The sequence below is a fragment of the Bufo bufo genome, chromosome 1, assembly GCF_905171765.1.
Source record: "Bufo bufo chromosome 1, aBufBuf1.1, whole genome shotgun sequence".
Classification (NCBI taxonomy): domain Eukaryota; kingdom Metazoa; phylum Chordata; class Amphibia; order Anura; family Bufonidae; genus Bufo; species Bufo bufo.
In genome coordinates this window covers 553,358,148-553,385,189 of record NC_053389.1, presented here as the reverse complement: position 1 = coordinate 553,385,189, position 27,042 = coordinate 553,358,148, and the positions used below count along the sequence as shown (strand labels likewise).

The 27,042-nt window shown below is 43.5% G+C and overlaps 1 protein-coding gene across 1 annotated transcript in view; it reads right to left on the bottom strand.

Annotated features, from left to right (window-relative positions):
• PRKAR2B (protein kinase cAMP-dependent type II regulatory subunit beta) overlaps positions 1-27,042 on the bottom strand; it is a 219,360-nt gene that overhangs the window by 38,958 nt on the left and 153,360 nt on the right. The window contains exons 3-4 of the mRNA XM_040412807.1: positions 2,882-2,934; positions 728-811 (exon numbers count right to left, since the gene is read on the bottom strand). Coding sequence (XP_040268741.1) covers positions 728-811; positions 2,882-2,934 — 137 coding nt within the window. The remainder of the gene's footprint in view (positions 1-727; positions 812-2,881; positions 2,935-27,042) is intronic.

Here is a 27,042-nt window from a genome sequence, read left to right as displayed (position 1 = left end):
CTATTACTCCTCTGCCTCTTCCCTCTGCCAATCCCTTCACTGACTCCCCATTGTCCAGCGAATTCACTTCAAAGTACTAACAAATACATACAAGGCCGTCCATAACCTGTCCCCTCCCTACATCTCTGAGCTACTTTCCCGATACACCCCCACACGCACTCTCCGATCCTCACAAGACCTCCTTCTCTCCTCTTATTGCCTCTTCCCACAATTGCCTCCAAGATTTCTCCAGTGCATCCCCCATACTCTGGAACTCGCTACCCCAACATATCAGACTCTCACCTACAGTGGGATCCTTCAAAAGAAACCTGAAAACCCACCTCTTCAGACAAGCCTCCAACCAGTGACCCTGCTGCCTCTATACCACCATGACCAACTTTACCCTCTCCTACTGTGTCCTTTCCCCATACCATGTAGATTGTAAGCCCTCACGGGCAGGGCCCTCTCTCCTTCTGTACCAGTCTGTAACTCGTCTTGATCCTGCTTAGTGCACTTGTCTGTATTATGTATGTGCACCCCTTATCATATGTACAGCGCTATGGAATGAATGGTGCTTTAATAATAAATAATAATAATAATATGATATTCTCTGGAGAACTCACCTAATGCAACACATTGTATTCCAATGTAGGTCTTTAAAGGGAATGTCTCACATATTTAACATATTTTTCACTCCATAAGGCGCACATGGTGTCTGATTTATTTAGCTGAGAGTATCTATACTTACTTGATCTAAGGTCTTGAAAAGGAGTATGTCTTTGCAAGCTTCTTGCAATCTGTGTCGCTGGTCATCTGTTTTTGGGTTGATGATCTAAACAGTAAAATATATAAAGATCAATTTTTTGACAAGTAGCCATGTCAGCAGTGATTTATTGATGTATACTTTGAAATATAGCACCCAAACTACTCAGACATTGTGTTGCATGTTTTTACATAATTTTTGTGTATAACAGAGAATTAATATGTAATATCTTTGAGTATTCAATAGCAGTTTATCCATTGGCTACTCTCCAATTGCCTGTTCACCAAATCTGGAGATTAAGGACATTAAGAGCGTGCATGTTTAATTCAATAGGGAGTGGGTAATGACCCACCAGCCACCTCTGCAAATGCTTACTCAAAGGTACATGCTGCAATCCAACATGCCCAAAGACATGTGTACAGCTAGTTTAAACTATCATATGATCTCATACCATGTAGATTGTAAGCCCTCACGGGCAGGGCCCTCTCTCCTTTTGTACCAGTTTGTAACTTGTCTTGTTTATGATTAGTGCGATTGTCTGTATTATGTATGTGCACCGCTTATCACATGTACAGCGCTATGGAATAAATGGCGCTTTAATAATAAATAATAATAATAATCTCTAATGAATTATATCTAACGGTGGTTTGGAGCAGCCATTTTAAAATGTGTGGCGCATGGGCAGTTTTTTTCCTCATTTACTGTATGTAGATGCATAAATTCCATGTGTGTAAAAATTGGCTGCATTGGCATTAGTTGCTGATTTTATATGTGACATGTCGGTGAGTGGGATGCAATCTAATTAGTTCCTGATTATTTAGCATGCATATACAATGGGAAAGATTTATTAAAATGCTCTATGCCCCAAGTAAATTCCATCGTAAGATATTGTGACTTTTCTAAAAAGTGGATGGGGCATGGACGGGAGGGGTCGATTAATGTAACCTGCGCCAGAAACATTACATAAATGAAACCAAGTCCACATGAGCTCCTTGCTAGCAAACATTTCATTTTTGGCCAAATGGACCTCTAAAGATGCCCGAAAACTATTAAGAGGTGCATCTCAGGGCAGCATATTTTTTCATAAAGATTGGGGTAAAAAACAGCAGTCTTAATAAATTCTCTGCATTGTGACTTTTAGGCTCCATTCACACATCCGCAATTCCATTCCGCATTTTGCGGAACGGAATTGCGGACCCATACATTTCTACCCGCACTTCCGTGTCCGCAATTCCGATCCTGAAAAAAATAGAACATGTCCTATTCTTGTCCGCAATAGCGGACAAGAATAGGCATATTCTCTTAGTGCCGGCAATGTGCGGTCCGCAAAATGAGGAACGCACATTGCCGCTGTCCGTGTTTTGCGGATCCACGGATCCGTGGATCTGCAAAACACACACAGATGTGTGAATGGACCCTAAACCTGACTCTTGGAATTATAACCAATACTGATGTCCTTGTCTTTACTACCCAAGGCTACTTTCACACTTGCGGCAGAGGATTCCAGCAGGCAGTTCCGTCGCCGGAACTGCCTGCCGCATCCAGCAATCCGATGGCGTTTGTCAGACGGATCCAGATGACAAATGCATTGAAATACCAGATCCCTCTCCCATGTCATCCGAAAAAACGGATCAGTTTTGCTGGAACACTTAATGCGATCCGGCACTAATACACTTCAATGTAAATTAATGCTGGATCTGGCATACCGGCAAGTGTTCAGTATTTTTGGCCGGAGAGAAAACTACAGCATGCTGCGGTACTTTCTCCGTCCAAAAAACGTAAGACGGACTGAACTGATGCATCCTGAACGGAATGCTCTCCATTCAGAATGCATTAGGATAAAACTGATCAGTTTTTTCCGGTATTGAGCCCCTAGGACGGGACTTAATACCGGAAAACAAAGTGAAAGTGTGAAAGTAGCCTAAGACAGTAATATCTCTTGGTATAGACCTCATATGTTTAACCTTTCTATCTTTCTGCAATAATTTAAAAATAATGGACTACTGCTCTATTGAAAATACTGTGATTTCGCATCCAATATTCCACATGCAATCCTAGAAAAGAGTTGGGCTAATTCAACATTCCAACTGAACAATAAATGTGTCTATGCATTCTCCAGTAAACTGGTTGGAACATTACCCTTTGTTCTGTTTCATCATCTTCTTCATCTGGATTATATGCTTCTGCACACACTGAAATGCAACAAATGATCAGTCACAATACAAAGAGAAAGTACTTCCATATGATCAACATTTCCTCTACATCCTATAACATCAGGCCTTGGCTCTTTACATGAAAGTTAAATAAACTATTTAAACCATTAATTGCCAGAGCCCCAGACTATGTTAAATAACAGCACAGAAATTTTGAGAGGTTTTCAGTCATTTGAAGGGTCTGATGAGTACACATGGGTCATCTGTGACCAGGCGTGTGTTCTTCCCCACACCATTTAAAACAGTATATATCTGGCAGATTTAGGTTTTGTTCGAGTGTCACTCATTTTCTGCTTTAGCCTTGATATGTTATACTATCTATGGGCTGATGGTACACACATCCTATACAAAACATGGTGGATAGAGAAAATAATTAGTGTGGACAATCCCTTTTCTGCAAAATTACAATGGTATAGATGCTACATAGATGAGGCCCCAAAGTTTTGGGAAAGTAATGTGTCGTTCATTTGTGGAATGCATAAACTGCCATAAATATAACTTGAGATTCACCAGTGGCGTACCGCCAATTTAGGCAGACCACGCATGTTGCTATGGGGCCCGTGGCAGGAGGGGACCCCGGAGCGCATGAAAAGCCCCGCCTCCTGCAGACTTATGATCGCTAGTACGCTACACTACTAGCTAATATCGGGCTATTAGTTAATATCACTGATGAGGCTTACTTGTCTTTCGTCCCGGACCCTCCCCCATTGTGTGCACAGCATGGTCCCATGTCCCTCCCTCCCTGCTGCCACCGCTCTCTCTTCTGCTGGGCATTGCTGCACACTGGCCAATCAGCATTTAGCAGTGCAAAGCTCCTGCTGCTGATTGGCCAGTGTATCGCTCGCAGGAGTAGCAGGCTCAGCAGATGTGCAGGCGGGCGCGGCAATTGTATACCGCGGTCACGTTCAGTCAGGCACCCACCGGACCGGAGAATGGACTGAACACAGCCCAGGCCCCCAGCTTTACTGCCGCCAGCCCAGTAACACAGACTTTCCCCTATTGTGTGCCACTGCCACTCAGAGCAGTGAACAATGAGTAACTCTAAAAAAAAACATTCATGGGGGATTCTATTGTTTCACTGTTAGGGCTCATGCACACGACAGTATTTTGAGTTCAGTATGCGGTACATATACTGAACCATTCATTTCAATGGTTCAGCAAAAAATACTGAAGTGTCTCCGTGTGCATTCCATTTCAGTATTTCCGTACCGTGAAAAGATAGAACATGTCATATTCTTGTCCGCAAATCACGGTGCTTGGCTCCATTCAAGTCAATGGGTCCGCAAAAAAAACCCGAACACATACGGAAATGCATCCGTATGTCTTCCGTATCTGTTCCGTTTTTGCTAAACCATCTATTGAAAATGTTATGCCCAGCCCAATTTTTTCTATGTAATTACTGTATACTGTATATGGCATACGGAAAAACGGAACGGAAAAACGGAAAGAAAACGGAAACACAACGGAAACAAAAAACGGAACAACGGATCCGTAAAAAACGGTCCGCAAAACACTGAAAAAGCCATACTGTCGTGTGCATGAGCCCTTAGACTTAGGACAGTTTGCTCCAGACCACCCTCCATGAACTCTGCTTGCTGTTGAATTGCTCATATAGAGAACAGTGTGCCCAGCAGCCAATCCCAACTCTGTAACCCTGAAGTGGGGGGAGAGGGGATCAGCAACAAAACAAATGTAAACGTGGGGGACAGCCAATAGCAGGCCGCAATGAGAATGAGCCTCCCTAGCATCACGGGTGATGCTAGGGAGGCTCGTTCCCATTACGGCCTGCTATTGGCTGCCCCAACACCCCCCGCACCCCTAACACATTTTTTTCAAAGTTTGGGTATACTTGAACCTCTTTAAGTCAGGGATGTCCAAACTTCGGCCCTCCAGCTAGTGCAAAACTAACTTGGAAAACACATGCATGCCCTCTCTTGTAGTTGCAGTAGATGGAGGGCCGCAGGTTGGACATTCCTGCTTTAATTAAGATACCGGAGGTTTTTTTGTTTTTATTTTTCCTCCATATCTTCCTTGAGCCATAAATGGGGGGGGGGGGGAGGAGAAGCCAGGGCAGGTGGTGGGATGGGCCAGGGGTGGGTAGTGGGCCGAGTTAGGGGACCAATTCAGATTCTTGCTATTCTTGCTATGGGGCCCAATGATTCCTATGTACGCCCCTGCCTTTACATGCCATAGCCCTCTATATCCCACAGAGCCCCCCACAAAGTAACAGATATCCCAAGAGGTAATTTACTGACACCTAAACTGCAAACCCAAGCATCCACTCAGAAACGTATCCCATGTGTGACTATATTCTCGCACCAGAGTATGGATATCAAAAGAAATGTAAACAAACATTGGCATATTCTTATCAATAATTTTTCTAATGTCTTCAAGGAGATGCCCCTAATGTCTTACAAGAGGGCTAAAAACATCAAAGACTTACTGGTGAAATCCGATCTTGGGAGCAGTAAGGGCACCACTGGCCAGACTACCATCACAGGCTCCCCTATTAATGGCACGTATCCTTGTCTCTCATGCGCCCAATGCAGCAATGTTACCAAGGGCCCGACTTTCACCCACCCTACGTCAGGGAAAACGTATAACATCCAGGGCCACTTCTCATGTCAAACTAATTTTGTTATCTTCCTGATTAAATGCCCCTGTGGGCTTGGCTATGAAGGTCAGACTATCCAAAAAATTAAGGAACGTATTTGCCAGCACAAGTCCAATATTCGTACCAAAAAGACTGACGCTCCACTAGACACAAACATGCCATCAGCCAATTACGATTTAGGTAATTGACTGGATTCCTCCTCTGAGAAGAGGAGGTGATGGCAGGCGCTGCTACGGGAGAGAGAGATGTCATGGATTCGCCGGCTGTGTACCCTACAACCTATTGGACTTAATAAGGATTATCTTTTGGATGATTAGTATTAAGTATTGCTTTTCAATATGTCCTGAGTATTTCTAACATTGGTCTCTCTCCTTTTTATTTTCCTTGCAGGACCAGAACTGTCCAGTAGCGGGTGGTGACATCCGCCAAGCACATTCTACGGTCCCAGTATCCTCCACGGTTTACCATTATCCTAAGAATCCCATGCGTCAATTTAAAGTGACCTATTACTTATTTAACCACTTACCGCTAAGCTAACGCCGAAAGGCGTCATCTCTGCGGCGCTCCCAGGCTACACTAACGCCGATTGGCGTTATCTCGCGTGAGCCGAGATTTCCTGTGAACGCGCGCACACAGGCGCGCGCGCTCACAGGAACGGAAGGTAAGCGAGTGGATCTCCAGCCTGCCAGCGGCGATCGTTCGCTGGCAGACTGGAGATGCGATTTTTTTAACCCCTAACAGGTATATTAGACGCTGTTTTGATAACAGCGTCTAATATACCTGCTACCTGGTCCTCTGGTGGTCCCCTTTGTTTGGATCGACCACCAGAGGACACAGGTAGCTCAATAATATGTTGCACCAAGCACCACTACACTACACCCCCCCCCTGTCACTTATTAACCCCTTATTCACCCTTGATCACCCCTGATCACCCCATATAGACTCCCTGATCACCCCCCTGTCATTGATTACCCCCCTGTAAAGCTCCATTCAGATGTCCGCATGATTTTTAACGGATCCACTGATAGATGGATCGGCTCCGCAAAACGCATACGGACGTCTGAATGGAGCCTTACAGGGGCGTGATCAATGACTGTGGTGATCACCCCATATAGACTCCCTGATCACCCCCCTGTCATTGATTACCCCCCTGTCATTGATCACCCCCCTGTAAAGCTCCATTCAGATGTCCGCATGATTTTTAACGGATCCACTGATAGATGGATCGGATCCGCAAAACGCATACGGAGGTCTGAATGGAGCCTTACAGGGGCGTGATCAATGACTGTGGTGATCACCCCATATAGACTCCCTGATCACCCCCCTGTCATTGATTACCCCCCTGTCATTGATCACCCCCCTGTAAAGCTCCATTCAGATGTCCGCATGATTTTTACGGATCCACTGATAGATGGATCGGCTCCGCAAAACGCATACGGACGTCTGAATGGAGCCTTACAGGGGCGTGATCAATGACTGTGGTGATCACCCCATATAGACTCCCTGATCACCCCCCTGTCATTGATTACCCCCCTGTCATTGATCACCCCCCTGTAAAGCTCCATTCAGATGTCCGCATGATTTTTACGGATCCACTGATAGATGGATCGGATCCGCAAAACGCATACGGACGTCTGAATGGAGCCTTACAGGGGCGTGATCAATGACTGTGGTGATCACCCCATATAGACTCCCTGATCACCCCCCTGTCATTGATCACCCCCTGTAAAGCTCCATTCAGATGTTCGCATGATTTTTACGGATCCACTGATAGATGGATCGGATCCGCAAAACGCATACGGACGTCTGAATGGAGCCTTACAGGGGCGTGATCAATGACTGTGGTGATCACCCCATATAGACTCCCTGATCACCCCCCTGTCATTGATTACCCCCCTGTCATTGATCACCCCCCTGTAAAGCTCCATTCAGATGTCCGCATGATTTTTACGGATCCACTGATAGATGGATCGGATCCGCAAAACGCATACGGACGTCTGAATGGAGCCTTACAGGGGTGTGATCAATGACTGTGGTGATCACCCCATATAGACTCCCTGATCACCCCCCTGTCATTGATTACCCCCCTGTCATTGATCACCCCCCTGTAAAGCTCCATTCAGACGTCCGCATGATTTTTACGGATCCACTGATTGATGGATCGGATCCGCAAAACACATACAGGCGTCTCCCTGGAGCCTTCCAGGGGGGTGATCACCCCATATAGACTCCCTGATCACCCCCCTGTCATTGATCACCCCCCCTGTCATTGATCACCCCCCCTGTCAGGCTGCATTCAGATGTCCGTATGATTTTTACGGATCCACGGATACATGGATCGGATCCGCAAAACACATACGGACATCTGAATGGAGCCTTATAGGGGGGTGATCAATGACAGGGGGGTGATCACCCCATATAGACTCCCTGATCACCCCCCTGTCATTTATCCCTCCCCTGTCATTGATCACCCCCCTGTCATTGATCACCCCTCTGTAAGGCTCCATTCAGACATTTTTTTGGCCCAAGTTAGCGGAAATTATTATTTTTTTCTTACAAAGTCTCATATTCCACTAACTTGTGTCAAAAAATAAAATCTCACATGAACTCACCATACCCCTCACGGAATCCAAATGCGTAAAAATTTAGACATTTATATTCCAGACTTCTTCTCACGCTTTAGGGCCCCTAGAATGCCAGGGCAGTATAAATACCCCACATGTGACCCCATTTCGGAAAGAAGACACCCCCAGGTATTCCGTGAGGGGCATATTGAGTCCATGAAAGATTGAAATTTTTGTCCCAAGTTAGCGGAAAGGGAGACTTTGTGAGAAAAAAATAAATAAAATCAATTTCCGCTAACTTGTGCCAAAAAAAAAAAAATTTCTATGAACTCGCCATGCCCCTCATTGAATACCTTGGGGTGTCTTCTTTCCAAAATGGGGTCACATGTGGGGTATTTATACTGCCCTGGCATTTTAGGGGCCCTAAAGCGTGAGAAGAAGTCTGGGATCCAAATGTCTAAAAATGCCCTCATAAAAGGAATGTGGGCCCCTTTGCGCATCTAGGCTGCAAAAAAGTGTCACACATCTGGTATCGCCGTACTCAGGAGAAGTTGGGCAATGTGTTTTGGGGTGTCATTTTACATATACCCATGCTGGGTGAGAGAAATATCTTGGTCAAATGCCAACTTTGTATAAAAAAATGGGAAAAGTTGTCTTTTGCCGAGATATTTCTCTCACCCAGCATGAGTATATGTAAAAAGACACCCCAAAACACATTGCCCAACTTCTCCTGAATACGGCGATACCACATGTGTGACACTTTTTTGCAGCCTAAGTGGGCAAAGGGGCCCACATTCCAAAGAGCACCTTTAGGATTTCACACGTCATTTACCTACTTACCACACATTAGAGCCCCTGGAAAATGCCAGGGCAGTATAACTACCCCACAAGTGACCCCATTTTGGAAAGAAGACACCCCAAGGTATTCCGTGAGGGGCATGGCGAGTTCCTAGAATTTTATATTTTTTGTCACAAGTTAGCGGAAAATGATGATTTATTTTTTATTTATTTTTTTCCTTACAAAGTCTCATATTCCACTAACTTGTGACAAAAAATAAAAACTTCCATGAACTCACTATGCCCATCACGAAATACCTTGGGGTGTCTTCTTTCCAAAATGGGGTCACTTGTGGGGTAGTTATACTGCCCTGGCATTTTAGGTGCCGAATGCGTGAGAAGTGGTTTGAAATCAAAATCTGTAAAAAATGGCCGGTGAAATCCGAAAGGTGCTCTTTGGAATGTGGGCCCCTTTGCGCACCTAGGCTGCAAAAAAGTGTCACACATGTGGTATCTCCGTACTCAGGAGAAGTTGGGGAATGTGTTTTGGGGTGTCATTTTACATATACCCATGCTGGGTGAGAGAAATATCTTGGCAAAAGACAACTTTTCCCATTTTTTTATACAAAGTTGGCATTTGACCAAGATATTTATCTCACCCAGCATGGGTATATGTAAAATGACACCCCAAAACACATTCCCCAACTTCTCCTGAGTACGGCGATACCACATGTGTGGCACTTTTTTGCAGCCTAGGTGGGCAAAGGGGCCCACATTCCAAAGAGCACCTTTCGGATTTCACAGGTCATTTACCTACTTACCACACATTAGGGCCCCTGGAAAATGCCAGGGCAGTATAACTACCCCACAAGTGACCCCATTTTGGAAAGAAGACACCCCAAAGTATTCCGTGAGGGGCATGGCGAGTTCCTAGAATTTTATATTTTTTGTCACAAGTTAGCGGAAAATGATGATTTTTATTTTTTTTTCCCTTACAAAGTCTCATATTCCACTAACTTGTGACAAAAAATAAAAACTTCCATGAACTCACTATGCCCATCACGAAATACCTGGGGGTGTCTTCTTTCCAAAATGGGGTCACTTGTGGGGTAGTTATACTGCCCTGGCATTCTAGGGGCCGAAATGTGTGGTAAGAAGTTTGAAATCAAAATGTGTAAAAAATGACCGGTGAAATCCGAAAGGTGCTCTTTGGAATATGGGCCCCTTTGCCCACCTAGGCTGCAAAAAAGTGTCACACATGTGGTATCTCCGTACTCAGGAGAAGTTGGGGAATGTGTTTTGGGGTGTCATTTTACATATACCCATGCTGGGTGAGAGAAATATCTTGGCAAAAGACAACTTTTCCCATTTTTTTTATACAAAGTTGGCATTTGACCAAGATATTTATCTCACCCAGCATGCAGCCCATTTTGGAAAGAAGACACCCCAAGGTATTCGCTGATGGGCATAGTGAGTTCATAGAAGTTTTTATTTTTTGTCACAAGTTAGTGGAATATGAGACTTTGTAAGAAAAAAAAATCAAAAAAAAAATCATCATTTTCCACTAAATTTTGACAAAAAATAAAAAGTTCTATGAACTCACTATGCCCATCAGCGAATACCTTAGGGTGTCTACTTTCCGAAATGAGGTCATTTGTGGGGTGTTTGTACTGTCTGGGCATTGTAGAACCTCAGGAAACATGACAGGTGCTCAGAAAGTCAGAGCTGCTTCAAAAAGCGGAAATTCACATTTTTGTACCCTAGTTTGTAAACGCTATAACTTTTACCCAAACCATTTTTTTTTTTTACCCAAACATTTTTTTTTTATCAAAGACATGTAGAACAATAAATTTAGAGCAAAATTTATATATGGATGTCGTTTTTTTTTTGCAAAATTTTACAACTGAAAGTGAAAAATGTCATTTTTTTGCAAAAAAATCGTTAAATTTCGATTAATAACAAAAAAAAGTAAAAATGTCAGCAGCAATGAAATACCACCAAATGAAAGCTCTATTAGTGAGAAGAAAAGGAGGTAAAATTCATTTGGGTGGTAAGTTGCATGACCGAGCAATAAACCGCTAAAGTTGTGGAGTGCCGATTTGTAAAAAAGGGCCTGGTCTTTAGGGGGGTATAAACCTGTGGTCTTCAAGTGGTTAAGCAATTTCTCACACAACGGTAGTGTGATAGTTTTGGTTCCATTCATTTGTATGTACCAATGGCTCTCCGGTTTTTTCAACTATGGTTGGCCCTGGAGTTATATATAATTATTCATGGTTCTATAATCATATAATTCCACGACCACATTTATTTGAATGTTCCAATGGTTCCCCGGTTTCCTCTACTATGGTTGGCCCTGGAATTATATATAGCTATACATGGCTCCATAATTGTATAATTCCACGGCCACATCTTGTACATATTTAACCACATGGTTTTGTACCTATTTATTGTGCTATATCTAGCAATATGATGAGTCTCCCCTTATGCCTGTATCTTGCCATCTCTTAAGATGGCTGATAATGAATGTTTAGGGTTTAGCGCATGCGCCATGAAGATGTGACCCTCCTCTTCTTTATTCCCCCTTTTTCAATTTGTATTGGTGGCGTTAGAATTCTTATGTCTAGTGACATGTCCACTGATACACATTATATTGTTTTACTTGGTGGGATAGTACGACTATTCCGCCCATCTGATTTGAATAGGCCGGACGGCGCGGTCACGTGACGGGTGAGTCATGTGACGCGCACGTCATTTCCTTCGCTCTGATCCCGTGCTGTGCGGGTCACATGACGCATACGTCATATCCTCTCTGCGCTAGCCACCCTGCATTCCAAGCCTCGTTTGGGTATAGTACCGCCCATTGAGGCTGTCACATGCCGCTCAACCACCAATGAACATCCCCTAGGGGCTATTTAACATGGCGCTCCGTGCTATACGGTAGCGCCGGCAGTATACAAGCTGTGGTTTCAAGAGTGGTGAGTTTTTGAGCCTGTGGCTCCTATATTTTGGCATCCTTGGTGACTCATCAATGTTCTATTGAACTATAGTATTTCCTCCACTGTCTTCTTGTTCTCTCCTTTGTTCTCCTCTATGCTTCTTAGCATATACTAAATAAGCATGAGCTTGCACTCACAGGAGTCTCTTTCTCTGTTGTTTATAGATATATATATATATTTTTCCAGCCTGAGGGGACTGATCCAACCAATACCCTAATTAAAATCCCTATCATTTCAACATATAGTGAAGGATCATTTATCCTGAAAAAGATCGTCAAGAAGCACTGGGAAATGCTACGCCAAGACAAAATGATATGGGAGAAAAATCCGACATATCCAATATTTATTTTTAAGAAGGCTTTGAACCTAGCTAAGGCTACTTTCACACTAGCGTTCGGGTGTCCGCTCGTGCGCACCGTTTGAAGGGGCTCACGAGCGGCCCCGAACGCATCCGTCTGGCCCCAATGCATTCTCAGTGGAGGCGGATCCACTGAGAATGCATCCGCCTGCCAGCGCTCAGCCTCCGCTCCGCTCAGTGAGCGGACACCTGAACGTTGCTTGCAGCGTTTGGGTGTCCGCCTGGCCGTGCGGAGGCGAGCGGATCCGTCCACACTTACAATGTAAGTCAATGGGGACGGATCCGCTTGAAGATGACACTATATGGCTCAATCTTCAAGCGGATCCGTTCCCCATTGACTTTCAATGTAAAGTCTGAACGGATCCGCTCAGACAACTTTCACACTTAGAAAATTTTCTAAGTTTTAATGCAGACGCATCCGTTCTGAACGGATGCGAACGTCTGCATTATCGGAGCGGATCCGTCTGATGAAACATCAGACGGATCCGCTCCGAACGCAAGTGTATAAGTAGCCTAAGGCTGATGCCTGCTCAGACGGATCCGCTCCTATAATGCAGACGTTTGTATCCGTTCAGAACGGATCCGTCTGCATTATAGTTTAAAAAAAATTCTAAGTCTGAAAGTAGCCTGAACGGATCCGTCCAGACTTTACATTGAAAGTCAATGGGGGACGGATCCGTTTGAAGATTGAGCCATATGGTGCCATCTTCAAACGGATCCGCCCCCATTGACTTACATTGTAAGTCTGGACGGATCCGCTTGCCTCCGCACGGCCAGGCGGACACCCGAATGCTGCAAGCAGCTTGCTGAGCAGAGGCTGAACGCTGCCAGACTGATGCATTCTCAGCGGATCCGCATCCACTCAGAATGCATTAGGGCAGTACGGATGCGTTCGGGGCCGCTTGTGAGACCCTTCAAACGGAACTCACAAGCGGAGCCCCGAACGCAGGTGTGAAAGTAGCCTAACATAGCACCCTCATGTAAATCATCTAGCTATCTGGAAAATATTAAAACTACCCATATAGGACAGAGAGGTTTCTTTCCCTGCAAATTATGTAAGAATTGTAAAAATATAAAACCCGGTTTAATCAAATATCCTATAACAGAGATGGGTGACACCCATCACATCTATAAAATCAATCAATTAATATATCTCCTGCACCACCAGGGGAGTAGTATACTTCATTAAATGTCCTTGCCAGAAACTTTATGTAGGTAGAACTAAACGGGAACTTAAAATCAGAATGGGTGAACATCTAAATAATATAAATAAAAAATATGAAGGCCACCCCCTGTCCCGCCACTACACTGAATATCACGGGGGCACCTTTTCTGGCTCCACATTTGGGGGTATCGAAAGGGTTAAACCTAATATAAGAGGCGGAGACTTTATCCAACATATGTCACGTTGTGAGAGCAAGTGGATTTTCAGACTGAACAGCCTAGCCCCAAGGGGTTTGAACCAAGAAATGGAATTATTTGACTTCTAACAATAAAACACCCCTAATAGAATAGCCCTAAAATCATACCTCTCACAGACAAGGAAAAGGAACCCTTGAACTATCGGAATACACCTCATACCTCCTCTTGACATGCAGTACTAGAACAATAGTGCTGGAATGGACAGCAGTTACCATGGGAACCGGAATCCTATTTACTCCATAGGACTGAGTGTAACAACCGTCCCTGACGAAGAAGTCCGCTGAGGATTGGTTTTTTGGTCCTCGGAAGTATCCGTACTACAGCTGTGACGTCACACGCTACGCTTTCGGATTCCCTCACCAACACGCTCCTTCGTACGCGCGCCAGCTGCCGGCCGGAGCGACGCGCGCGTTTTTTGAAGTAGAGCAGGAAGAATTGCTATCCATCCTGCACTGTTTAGTGCTATGAAGATCTAACCTATACTAGGAACATTTCCAATCGCACACTCGACTGAACAGGTACTTATTACTATTTGATTTTACCCCATGTCTTTTATTCCTGCGCTGATACCATATCTTTGCTTTTGACATTGTATAATCATGTCTCAAGAATTTATTATGAATTACCTTTCTATGAATTTTAGCACATCACTATTTTTTGTATATTATGTCTTGTCAGCCTGATGAAGGGCGTATGTTAGCCCGAAACGTTGCACGCAACTGATATACCACTGTTTCCGGCTGAAATAGTATGAAATAAATCACTATTTATCATCATCAGGGAGTGCTGTCTAAATATTTGTGTGATATCCACAGAGCCCCCTACAATGTGATCGCAGGGTCCCAATGGCAATAGCAACCAGAGGCATGACAGTAGCCTCCAGTGTTGCCATGTACAGACACCGATTAGAGGCAAACTGTCAGTGTAATACTAATAGATAAAAATACATTGCAATACAGAAGTGTTCTGTAATGTACAGTATTTTACCAATGATTAGAAGATTGTATTGCCCTTTTTCGCCTTATCTAGTCCTTTATTATTTGGAAAAAATTAAAATATAGTACAAACAATTGGTATTACCATATCCATAACAACACGATCAATAAAAAGATCATATTACTTATCATACACGTTGAACATTGTAGAAAAATACTAAATAAATAGGTCATCTCACCCCAAACAATTGCTACCCCAAAATTACACCAGTAAAAGCTACAGCTCATACTGAAAAAAATAAAAATAAAATTCTTCACACAGCTTACCTTATCTTATTGGAAAAATAAAAAATGTTATGGGTATTGGAATATGGCAACACAAACTTATTTTTTTAATAAAGTAATTTTATTTTGCAAAAGTAGTAAAACATAAAAAAAAAACTATATACCGGTAAATTTGGTGTCATCACAATCATTTCAAACCAAAGTTATCATGTTATTTACGGCACGGTAAACCCTATAAAAATCACTCACTGACGGCAATGATTTCAGTGGCCTAGCCTCCCAAAAGTGGAGTAAAAAGTTATCAACACATCAAATGTACCCCAAATGGTGCCAATTGAAACTACAGCTTGTCCAAAAAAATAAAAAATCATCACACTGCTCAGTCAACAGAAAAATAAAAAGTTATGGCTTCTTAAATATGCCGACACAAAATGTTTCTTTTTTTTTTTTGGAATTTTTTTCCCGCTTCTCGTGTTGCCATTAGAAAGTGCATCATGTCCCGCAAAAAACAAGCCCTCATACAGCTTTGTGAATGAAAAAAATAAAAACGTTATGACTTTGAGATGGCTGGAAGTAAAAAAACGAAAACGAAAAAAAGCGGAAAATCTTGAAAGAGTTAAACTACATATTATTAGGGGGGGAAAAAATCCTGAATTTTCATATCCCAATTCTATACTGTACTTCACTATACCCCTAGATTCCAAAATGGGTCTATTCTAGGTGCTTCTTATGTTTTGTCGCCTCAGGGCCTCTGCAAGTAGCACATATGGGACATTTCTAAAAAATAAATAAAAAACCTGCAACATAGGGGTAATAAGTATTGAGTTTTATTTCTCTTTGAACACCTGCCGTGTTAAAAATGGATTACAGGGGTTTTCCAGAAGTACAGTATTGATAAGCTATCCTCAGGGGAGGTTATCAATATCTGATCAGGGCTCCAACTCCTGACACCACCACTGATCATTTGTCTGAAGAGGCTCCAGCGCTCTGGCCTCCTTACAGCATATCAAGCACAGCACTGTACATTGTATTGCAACTGTGCTTCATACTTCAACCCAGGCCCATTCAATGGATTGAGATACATTGGCCACGTGACGTCACTGGTCTAGGAAGCGGCTGCCGTGCTTACCCGAGTTCCATAGCCTCTTCAAACAGCTGATCACTGTGGGTGCCTGGAGTCGGACCCCTGCTGATCAGATATTAGGGCATCAGTATTCTACTCCCAGAAAATACACACAAATTATGGTTTTTAAATTTTACGCCCATTTTGCATTGGTTCCTGTTAAACTTCCTAAATGCTGTTTTAAATACTTTGAGTGGTGCAAGTATTTCTAATATATAGGCCCCTCAAAGCCACTGCAGAATTGCTGGAATACGATGCAACCAATTTAGGGCTCATGCACATGACCATTGGCTGTATTGCAGACGGCAAATTGGGGATCCACAAAATACATATACCGGCCGTGTGAATTCTGCATTTTGTGGAACAGAACAGACGGTCCCTAATAGAACAGTCTTATCCTTGTCCGTTATACAGACAATAATAGAACATGTTCTATTTTTATGCAGAATGGCCATGCGAATGTATGGACACAAAATGCACACAGTCGTTTCCGTTTTATTTTTTGCAGCCCCATTGAAGTGAATGATTCCGCATACGGGCCGCAAAAAAAAAAATGGAACAGGCATGGGGAAAAAAAATACGTTCTTGTGCATGAGCCCTTAGGGCCCAAGATGATGTTCCACATGCAACCAAAGGTTACGTTTTGTCTGGAAAAAGGACGTTCTTTAGGTAACAAGCTTCTGCAAATCAGGTTTCTACCCATGTGGGTCAACTAGATATAATGTATATAAGGCCTCATGCACACGACCGTTGTTTTATTCCGTGTCCGTTGTGCCGTTTTTCGTGATTTTCTGCGGACCCATTGACTTTCAATGGGTCCGTTGAAAACTCGGCTAATGCACCGTTTGTCATCCGCGTCCGTGATCCGTGGATCCAGTCCGTCCAAAAAATATAACCTGTCCTATTATTTTCGCGGTAAATGTTTTGCGGACCCATTCAAGTCAATGGGACCGCTAAAAAACACGAAGGCACACAAGATTGTCATCCGCATCCGCGCGTCCGTTTTTTTCTTATCATTTGCATGGCAAACCTGTCTTAGATTTTTTTTTTTTTAATTTCCTTCATGTCTGGTGATCCTCCAAAAATAAAGGAAGACACACGGAAACAAAAACGGATCACTGAACAACGGAACCCCATTTTGCGGAACGGAACACAACAACGGTCGTGTGCATGAGGCCTAAATTGTAGCATGACTTTTGACAGCCAGCAAGTGGATTGTGTTAGTATATGTATCTCTTGTAAGTTTTAGGCCTCATGCACACGACCGTTGTGTGCATCCATGTCCGTTGTTCCGTTTTCAGTGATTTTCTGCGGACCCATTGACTTTCAATGGGTCCGTGGAAAACTCGGAAAATGCACCGTTTGTCATCCGCGTCCGTGATCCGTGTTTCCAGTCCGTCCAAAAAATATGACCTGTCCTATTTTTTGGACGGACAATGGTTCGCGGACCCATTCAATTCAATGGGTCCGTGAAAAAACACAGAGGCACACAAGATTGTCATCCGCGTCCGTGATCCGTGTCCGTTTTTTTCCTATCAATTTCAAGGCAAACTTGACTTAGGTTTTTTTTTTCACTTTTCTTGTCTGGTGATCCTCCAAAAATCAAGGAAGACACACGGGGAAAAAAATGGAAGAAGGATCACGGAACAACGGAACCCCGTTTTGCGGACCGTGAAAAAATACTGTCGTGTGAATGAGGCCTAAGTATATGAAAAAACATTATTAATGTGCAGATACGGGGGAGACATCTCAACTTGTAATTGAATTTTCTGTCCAGATTTTATGTGAGGAAAAGCCACAGTGTTTTATAGTAGCAGCAGAACCATACAACATCTGATTTTAAATCTGTAGCATGTCAAATTAGGTTACGGACTTTTACAGTGGATGTTTTTACACACATGATAAAACCCATGACAAAGCATGTATCTCATACAGGGGTGCACCTAGCCTTTTTGCTGCCTGAGGCGAAAACTGAAACAGCGCACCCCCCTCCCCAAAGCCAATTTATTAACCTATCCCCTTCACTTCAGCGCATGGCCCTTCTGCTACCCCCCTCTTGCCCCTACCTGGTGCTGCCTGAGGTGATCGCCTCACTTGGCCTCATTGCTGGTGCACCCCTGATCACATACAGATTTTGCAGTGGATTTGTGACAAAATCCATGGAGGACATGCGTGGACATTTTTTAAAGCCTCATGCACACTACCTTACTACAGATGAATGCGATCAATAATAAACCACTGATAGGAGTCTATGAGCCTTCTATGCAGTGACGTATTGTCCAAGCAGACGTGAATGCTGAGGCCTGTGACTGATCGCATAGGTCACAGGACCAAGCCAATTCCTAGTCCTGCAGAGACCAGAAGCAGCGCGGAACGTTAAAAAAAAATTGTAATTCTATGCTTTATGCCAAATAATGTACCCCCCCCCCCCAAAAAAAGGTAAATAAAAGTTAAATCAGTTAGTTATGTGTAGTCCAAATTTTGCGCCAGTGAAAAACAAGTCCTCATACAGCTACATCGATGGAAAAATAAAAAAAGGTATAGCTCTTGGAATGTGGCAATGAAAAAATTACAAAAATCGTTTGGTCATTAAAGGGAATCTGTCACCCCAATTTTGGACTATTAACCACAGTAATTGATGAGTAATACTGCAGATAAGGAGTCCAGATCACAGTTTTTTCTATTGTCCTGGAGAGAGCTCACGTATGCATGCATGGCAGGTCTGACAATGTATTTCAATGCTCTGAATGGTGACAGTGGAGAAATGGGACAGCAGGAAAATAAAAATTAGTGGTCTAAAATTGGGGTGACACAGTTTCCCTTTAAGGCCTAAAACAGCCTGGTCAACCAAACCTGCAGCTCTTTATCATATATTCTTGGACAGCCTCCTTTTGTGTAAATTAAATAAGGTCTTTAAAATGTAGGGATATTTTAAAATGGAGAGTGACCCACAGTATGTACCTTGTACAATCTCTACCTTTTTAATCAAATTTCTAAAGTCTAAGTAACCTAAAATAAAGCCTTTTAGAAAGAAAGAATTGTTGAGTTTGCCGCTTCTCTCTCGTTATTGCTTCTAAAGCTCTGAGCCGCTTAGTCTCCTTGAGCAGAAGGCACTAATTCCTGTAACAGATTGACCATCCATTTTAAGATACATTACAGGAAAGAGATATGCTGTGCACGGGATCAGTTTCCTTTAACCCCTTCAGGACCCTGCCATTTTTTGCCTTTCTGACCCTGCCTAATTTTCCAAATCTGACGTATCACTTTATGTGGTAATAACATTGGAATGCTTTACTTATCCAAGCCATTCTGCGATTGTTTTCTCATGACACATTGTAATTCATGTAGTAGTAAATTTGAGTCAATATGTTTTACCTATATTTGAAAATAAAATCCCACATTTACATAAAATTGTAAAAAATTAATAAAAAAATATGAATTTTTCTGCTTTTAAGGCCTCATGCACACGAACGTATGGGTTCCGTTTCTGTATTGCGGACCCGCAAAAAACGGACACTGTTCTGTGTTCATTCCGCATCACGGATGCGGACCCATTCACTTGCGCAATTTGCGGTCCACAGCACGGGCACGGAGGGGTGATGTTCGTGTGAACGAGCTCTAAGGCAGATAGCGAAACCTCAAAAAGTAATTCACCATATATCTACTGTACAGTCTTGTGAAAAAATTAGGACACCCTTTGAAAGCATGTGGTTTTTTGTAACATTTTTAATAAATGGTTATTTCATCTCCGTTTCAACAATACAGAGAGATTAAAGTAATCCGACTAAACAAAGAAAACTGAAGAAAAGTCTTTTCAAGATCTTCTGTAAATGTCATTCTACAAAAATGCCTATTCTAACTGAGGAAAAAGATAGGACACCCTTGCCCCTAATAGCGAGTGTTACCTCCTTTGGCTGAAATAACTGCAGTGAGACGGTTCTTGTAGCCATCTACCAGTCTTCGACATCGGTCTGAGGAAATTTTACCCCACTCCTCAATGCAGAACTTTTTCAGCTGTGAGATGTTTGAGGGGTTTCTTGCACGTACAGCCCTTTTCAAGTCACCCCACAGCATCTCAATGGGATTCAAATCTGGACTTTGACTTGGCCATTCCAGGACTCTCCATTTCTTCTTTTTCAGCCAATCTTTGGTTGATTTACTAGTATGTTTTGGGTCATTGTCATGTTGCATGGTCCAGTTCCGCTTCAGCTTTAATTTTCTAACTGATGGTCTCACATGTTCTTCAAGCACCTTCTGATACACAGTAGAATTCATCGTGGATTCTATGATGGTGAGCTGACCAGGTCCTGCTGCAGCAAAGCAGCCCCAAACCATGACACTTCCACCTCCATGCTTCACAGTTGGTATGAGGTTCTTTTCTTGGAATGCTGTGTTTGGTTTACGCCAAACATGTCCTCTGCTGTTGTGTCCAAATAATTCAATTTTGGACTCATCTGTCCAAAGAACATTATTCCAGAAGTCCTGGTCTTTGTCAACTTTATCGCTGGCAAATGTCATTCTGGCCTCGATGTTTCTCTTGGAAAGCAAAGGTTTCCTCCTTGCACACCTCCCATGCAAGTTAAACTTGTACAGTCTCTTTCTGATTGTAGAGGCATGTACTTCTACATCAACAGTAGCCAGAGCCTGCTGTAGTTCTCGAGATGACACTTTAGGGTTTTTGGATACCTCTTTTAGCATCTTGCGGTCTGCTCTTGGGGTGAACTTGCTGGGGCGACCAGTCCTGGGCATGTTGGCAGTTGTTTTGAAAGCCCTCCACTTGTAGACTATCTTCCGGACAGTGGAATGGCTGATTTCAAAATCTTTTGAGATCTTTTTAAATCCCTTCCCAGACTCATAGGCTGCTACAATCTTTTTTCTGAAGTCCTCTGACAGCTCTTTTGCTCTCACCATGGTGCTCACTCTCACTTCAACAGTCAGGAGCACACCAAACTAAATGTCTGAGGTTTAAATAGGGCAAGCCTCATTCAACATGCAGAGTAACGATCTACTAATTATGTGCACCTGGTGTGATATACCTGTGTGAGATCTGAGCCAATTTAAGAGGGAATACATGTGAGGGTGTCCTATCTTTTTCCTCAGTTAGAATAGGCATTTTTGTAGAATGACATTTACAGAAGATCTTGAAAAGACTTTTCTTCAGTTTTCTTTGTTTAGTTGGATTACTTTAATCTCTCTGTATTGTTGAAACGGAGATGAAATAACCATTAATTAAAAATGTTACAAAAAACCACATGCTTTCAAAGGGTGTCCTAATTTTTTCACATGACTGTATGTTGGCATTATCACTTCACCATATGTCTACTCTATGTTGGCATCATCAAATGTAATTTTATTTTTTAGGACATTAGAAAGCTTAGAATTTTTTAATACATTTTTCAAATTTTCAAGAAAATTTCCAATACCAATTTTGTTAACCACTTCAGCTTCCCTAGCTTAAACCCCCTTAATGACCAGACCACTTTTTACAATTCTGCACTACACTACTTTCACCGTTTATTGCTCGGTCATACAATTTACCACCCAAATAAATTTTACCTCCTTTTCTTCTCACTAATAGAGCTTTCATTTGGTGGAATTTCATTGCTGCTGACATTTTTACTTTTTTTTATATTAATCGAAATTGACCGAAATTTTTGCAAAAAAAAGACATTTTTCACTTTCGGTTGTAAAATTTTTCAAATAAAACTACATTTCTATATAAATTTTTCTCTAAATTTATTGTTCTACATGTCTTTGATAAAAAAAAAATGCAATAAGTGTATATTTATTGGTTTGGGTAAAAGTTATAGCGTTTACAAACTATGGTACAAAAATGGGAATTTCCGCATTTTGAAGCAGCTCTGACTTTCTGAGCACCTGTCATGTTTCCTGAGGTTCTACAATGCCCAGACAGTAGAAACACCCCACAAATGACCACATTTCGGAAAGTAGACACCCTAAGGTATTCGCTGATGGGCATAGTGAGTTGATGGAAGTTTTTATTTTTTGTCACAAGTTAGCGGAAAATGATTTATATTATTTTTATTTATTTTTTCTTACAAAGTCTCATATTCCACTAACAGAAAATAAAATTTCACATCAACTCACCATACCCCCACGGAATACCTTGGGGTGTCTTCTTTCCAAAATGGGGTCACTTGTGGGGTAGTTATACTGCCCTGGCATTTTAGGGGCCCTAAAGCGTGAGAAGAAGTCTGGAATCCAAATGCGTAAAAAATGCCCTGCGAAATAGTAAAGATACTTTTTGGAATTTGGGCCCATTTGCGCACCTAGGCTGCAAAAAAGTATCACACATGTGGTATCGCCGTACTCAGAAGAAGTAGGGCAATGTGTTTTGGGGTGTATTTTTACATATACCCATGCTGGGTGAGAGAAATATCTCTGTAAAAGTCAACTTTTCCCATTTTTTTTATACAAAGTTGTCATTTTAGAGAGATATTTCTCTCACCCAGCATGGGTATATGTAAAAAGACACCCCAAAACACATTGTCCTACTTCTCCTGAGTACGGCGATACCACATGTGTGACACTTTTTTGCAGCCTAGGTGCGCAAAGGGGCCCAAATTCCTTTTAGGAGGGCATTTTTAGACATTTGGATTCCAGACTTCTTCTCACGCTTTAGGGCCCCTAAAATCCCAGGGCAGTATAACTACCCCACATGTGACCACATTTTGGAAAGAAGACACCCCAAGGTATTCCGTGAGGGGCATGGCGAGTTCATAGAAGTTTTTTTTTTTTTTTGGCACAAGTTAGCGGAAATTGATTATTTTTATTTTTTTCTCACAAAGTCTCCCTTTCCGCTAACTTGTGACAAAAAGTTCAATCTTTCATGGACTCAATATGCCCCTCAGCGAATACCTTGGGGTGTCTACTTTCCAAAATGGGGTCACATGTGGGGTATTTATACTGCCCTGGCATTTTAGGGGCCCTAATGCGTGAGAAGAAGTCTGGAATATAAATGTCTAAAAAATGTTACGCATTTGGATTCCGTGAGGGGTAGGGTGAGTTCATGTGAGATTTTATTTTTTGTCACAAGTTAGTGGAATATGAGACTTTGTAAGAAAAAACAAAAAAAAACAAAAAATCAATTTCCGCTAACTTGTGCCAAAAAAAAAAAATCTTCTATGAACTCGCCATGCCCCTCAAAAGTGATCTTTTTATAGCGCTGCAGCAATTTTACGGTGTTTTTGCAGTGGTCAGAAAAAAAAAATTCTGTCACTGCGGTGGGGCGGACTGAACGCAGGTGTGCACACAAGATCAGGCCTGATTGGGCGAACACTGCGTTTTTTGTAGAGCCTATAGAACATGTCCTATTCTTGTCCGCAATTGCGGACAAGAAAAGGCATTTTCTATATAGTTCTGGCAATGTGTGGATCCGCAAAATGCGGAAAGCACCTTGCCGGTGTCCGTGTTTTGCGGATCCGCGGTGTCCGTGTTTTGCGGATCCGCAAAACTCTCACGGACGTCTGAATGGAGCATTACAGGGGGGTGATCAATGACAGGGGGGTGATCAGGGGTTAATAAGGGGTTAATAAGTGACATAGGGGGGTGTAGTTTAGTGGTGTTTGGTGCTACTTACAGAGCTGCTTGTGTCCTCTGGTGGTCGATCCAAGCAAAAGGGACCACCAGAGGACCAGGTAGCAGGTATATTAGACGCTGTAATCAAAACAGCGTCTAATATACCTTTTTGGGGTTAAAAAAATCGCATCTACAGCCTGCCAGCGAATGATCGCCGCTGGAAGGGTGTAGATCCACTCGTTTACTGCCAGTTCCTGTGAACGCGCGCTCCTGTGTGCGCGCGTTCACAGGAAATCTCGCCTCTCGCGAGATGACGCGCCGGCGCTTCTAGGAGGAATAACACCGCCGCCGCCAGGACGCAATCCTGCGTTAGGCGGTCCTGGGGTGGTTAAGGACCACTTCAAGTGACTTTGAAGGGCTTACATAATAGAATAGAAACTAGGGATCGACCGATTATCGGTTTGGCCGATATTATCGCCCGATATTGAGAATTTTGAACGTTATCGGTATCGGCATCTATCTTGCCGATATACCGATAACATATTGGGAACACGGAAGGCGCTGCTCTCAGCGCTCGCCGCGTTCCCTCAGCAGCACAGGGGAGAAGGAAGCAGTGTCTCCCTCCCCCTGTGCTGCTGCTGCCGCCAATTAGAGGAGAGAGGACAAGAGGAGGGGCGGGGCTGTGGCCACTGCGCCACCAATGAAGATAAGCCATTCATTCATATACAGGAGGCGGGAGCTGGCTGCAGAATCACATAGCCGGCTCCCGACCTCTATGAGCGGTAGCTGCGGTCCGCGGTAGTTAACTCCTCAGGTGCCGCGGATCGCAGCTACCGCTCATAGAGGTCGGAAGCCGGCTATGTGATTCTGCAGCCAGCTCCCGCCTCCTGTATATGAATGATTGAGAGACTTATTATCTTCATTGGTGGCGCAGTGCACCCCCCCCCCCCCCAGTATTAATCATTGGTGGCGCAGTGCGCCCCCAATCCCAATCGTAAAAGCCATTGGTGGCAGTGGGCACAGGATCCCCTCTCCCCTGCTCCTCCGATCGGAGCCCCAGCAGTGTAATCCTGGGGCTCCGATCGGTTACCATGGCAGCCAGGACGCTATTGAAGCCCTGGCTGCCATGGTAAGCTCCATGCTGCTGTGTGCACTATGCACAGAGCAGCAGGGACAGTGTGAGATCCTATTCACCCTGATAGAGATCTATCAGGGGGAATAGGACAAGGTTTCTAGTCCCTAAGGGGGCTAAAAGTTAGTAAAAAATAAATAAATAAAAAATATTAAGTATAAATGAAAAAGATAAAAAAAAAATAAAAAAAAATACACATTAACAATAAACATATTAATTTTCAGCAGATTTGTGTAGGAAATTTTTTTTTCTCAAAAATGAAAATTCCCAGAATATCGGTATAAATTATTCGCTATGGGCCTGAAAGTTCACAAATTATCGGTATCGGCCCTAAAAAATCAATATCGGTCGATCCCTAATAGAAACCACCAACAAATGACCCTATTTTGGAAACTGACAGCAGGGGTACTGTTGGACTGCTCGGTCTTGACGCTGGGTGCTGTGTTTTGGCAGTGGTGGTTGCCACGTGGTGCTCTGCCAAATTAGAGTAGGTCCCACTCGAAAGAGGCAACCTTGAAGTGGTGAGTGGGTTTATGCACGTTGATCAAAATGTATACAATTGGCCTTGTGTACATTAAGTGGACTGTGGGGTTGCATTAGAGTTGTCGCGATACCAAATTTTTGATTCGATTTCGATACCATAAAGTATTGCGATACTCGATACCACGCGAAAAAAATAAACCAAAAAAGCTACGTGCATTCCGCATTTTAAAAAAATGGCGAATCGCGCAGTGTTTTTTTTTTCCTGTTCCGGCATTCACTGCATAGATTTTTTTCTATTTTAATAGTTTGGACTTTTTGGACGTGGCGATATGTGATATGTTTATTTATTTATTGTTTATATATTTTATATGTAATTTATACTTAATATTTTGGTGTGTTTTTTTTTTTACTTTTTATTTAATAACTATTTCCCCCCCTAGGGGCTAGAACCTGGGATTTTTATTCACCCTGATATAGCTCTTTACACTCTCCTTGCTGCTCTGTGCTCTGTTCACACAGCAGCAGGGAGCCGACTATGGCAGCCAGGGCTTCACTAGCGTCCTGGCTTCCATGGTAACTGATCGGAGCCCAAGGCTTACACTGCTGGGGCTCCACTCAGAAGCTGCCACTACCACCAATGAAGAGGAGGGGACCCTGTGGCCACTGCCACCAATGATTTGTGCCGCACCTGAGGGGTTAACTGCCGCTAATCGCAACTCCCTGTCAGAGGCAGTGTGCCGGCTATGTGATTCTGCTGCCTGCACCCACCTCCTGTATTAAAAGTTAAAGACTAACTTTTCGTGGGTTCGGACTTAGTTAAGTTACCAGGCTACATAGAGCGGCGCCCAGGGATCTCACTGCGCTCCGATAGTAGTAATTAGCATACGGAGCAGGAGACTAACTGGGGCACAGCGAGCGAACGGAGCGGCGCGAGGGATTATAGTAGGTGCAGTGAGATCCCTGGGCGCCGCTCTATGTAGCCTTGTAACTTAACTAAGTCCGAACCCATAAAAAAGGTCTTCCTATCATTGGTGGCGCAGTGCACCCACCCCTCCTCCGCTCCTCTCTCCCCATTAGTGACAGCAGCACAGGGAGGAGGGAGAGACTGCTTCATTCCCCCCTGTGCTGCTGAGGGAACATGAGCGCGCTCACAGCAGCGCGCTCATTTTCAGAGATACTAGACTGCGCAGCAGCGCAGGTGTCACGACCGCTACCCCAGCAGCAGTCGTGTCGCACCAGACGGAGGGGAAGGGGGACCCTTATCTACGGATGGAAATAGTATGGCCACCCCTGACTAACCCTAAGCTGGCGCCTGTCTGCCCTGATACCCTAGACGGGGTGTAAGCCCGTGCGGCGAGCAGGATGCCTAAACCCTCAGTCACCCTAAGAAGCCTAGAGTGGGGAAAGGCCGATGGGAGCACTAGTCACCATCACTCATGTCTAGGAGAACAGCAGGGGAAGACAGCAACAAACAAACTATATCAGAGATAGACTTATCCAGTCACGAGCAGAGAAGGCGATCCCAATCACGACAGTCCACGCCGGACAAGAGCTCCACAGCAACACCATCAAACGATCTCCTTCAAAGGTCAGAATAGAACTGGAAGTAAGGACTATATCTGGCAATGACTGCAAGTGAAAGTGAAACTAATATAGTAGCTGGGAGTGGCAGACAGCACTCACCTGAGAAGGATGCCTACAAACTCCCAGTCAGGACAAAAAGGTTCACAAGGCAAAACCCAGATGACATACCCTGAACCACGGAGCAAACTCACAAGCTATCGCGAGTAGCAAGTCGCTGCGACCTTTTCCTCCCAGACCTGTCTGGATCAGTCAGTCATGACAGTACCCCCCTTTCT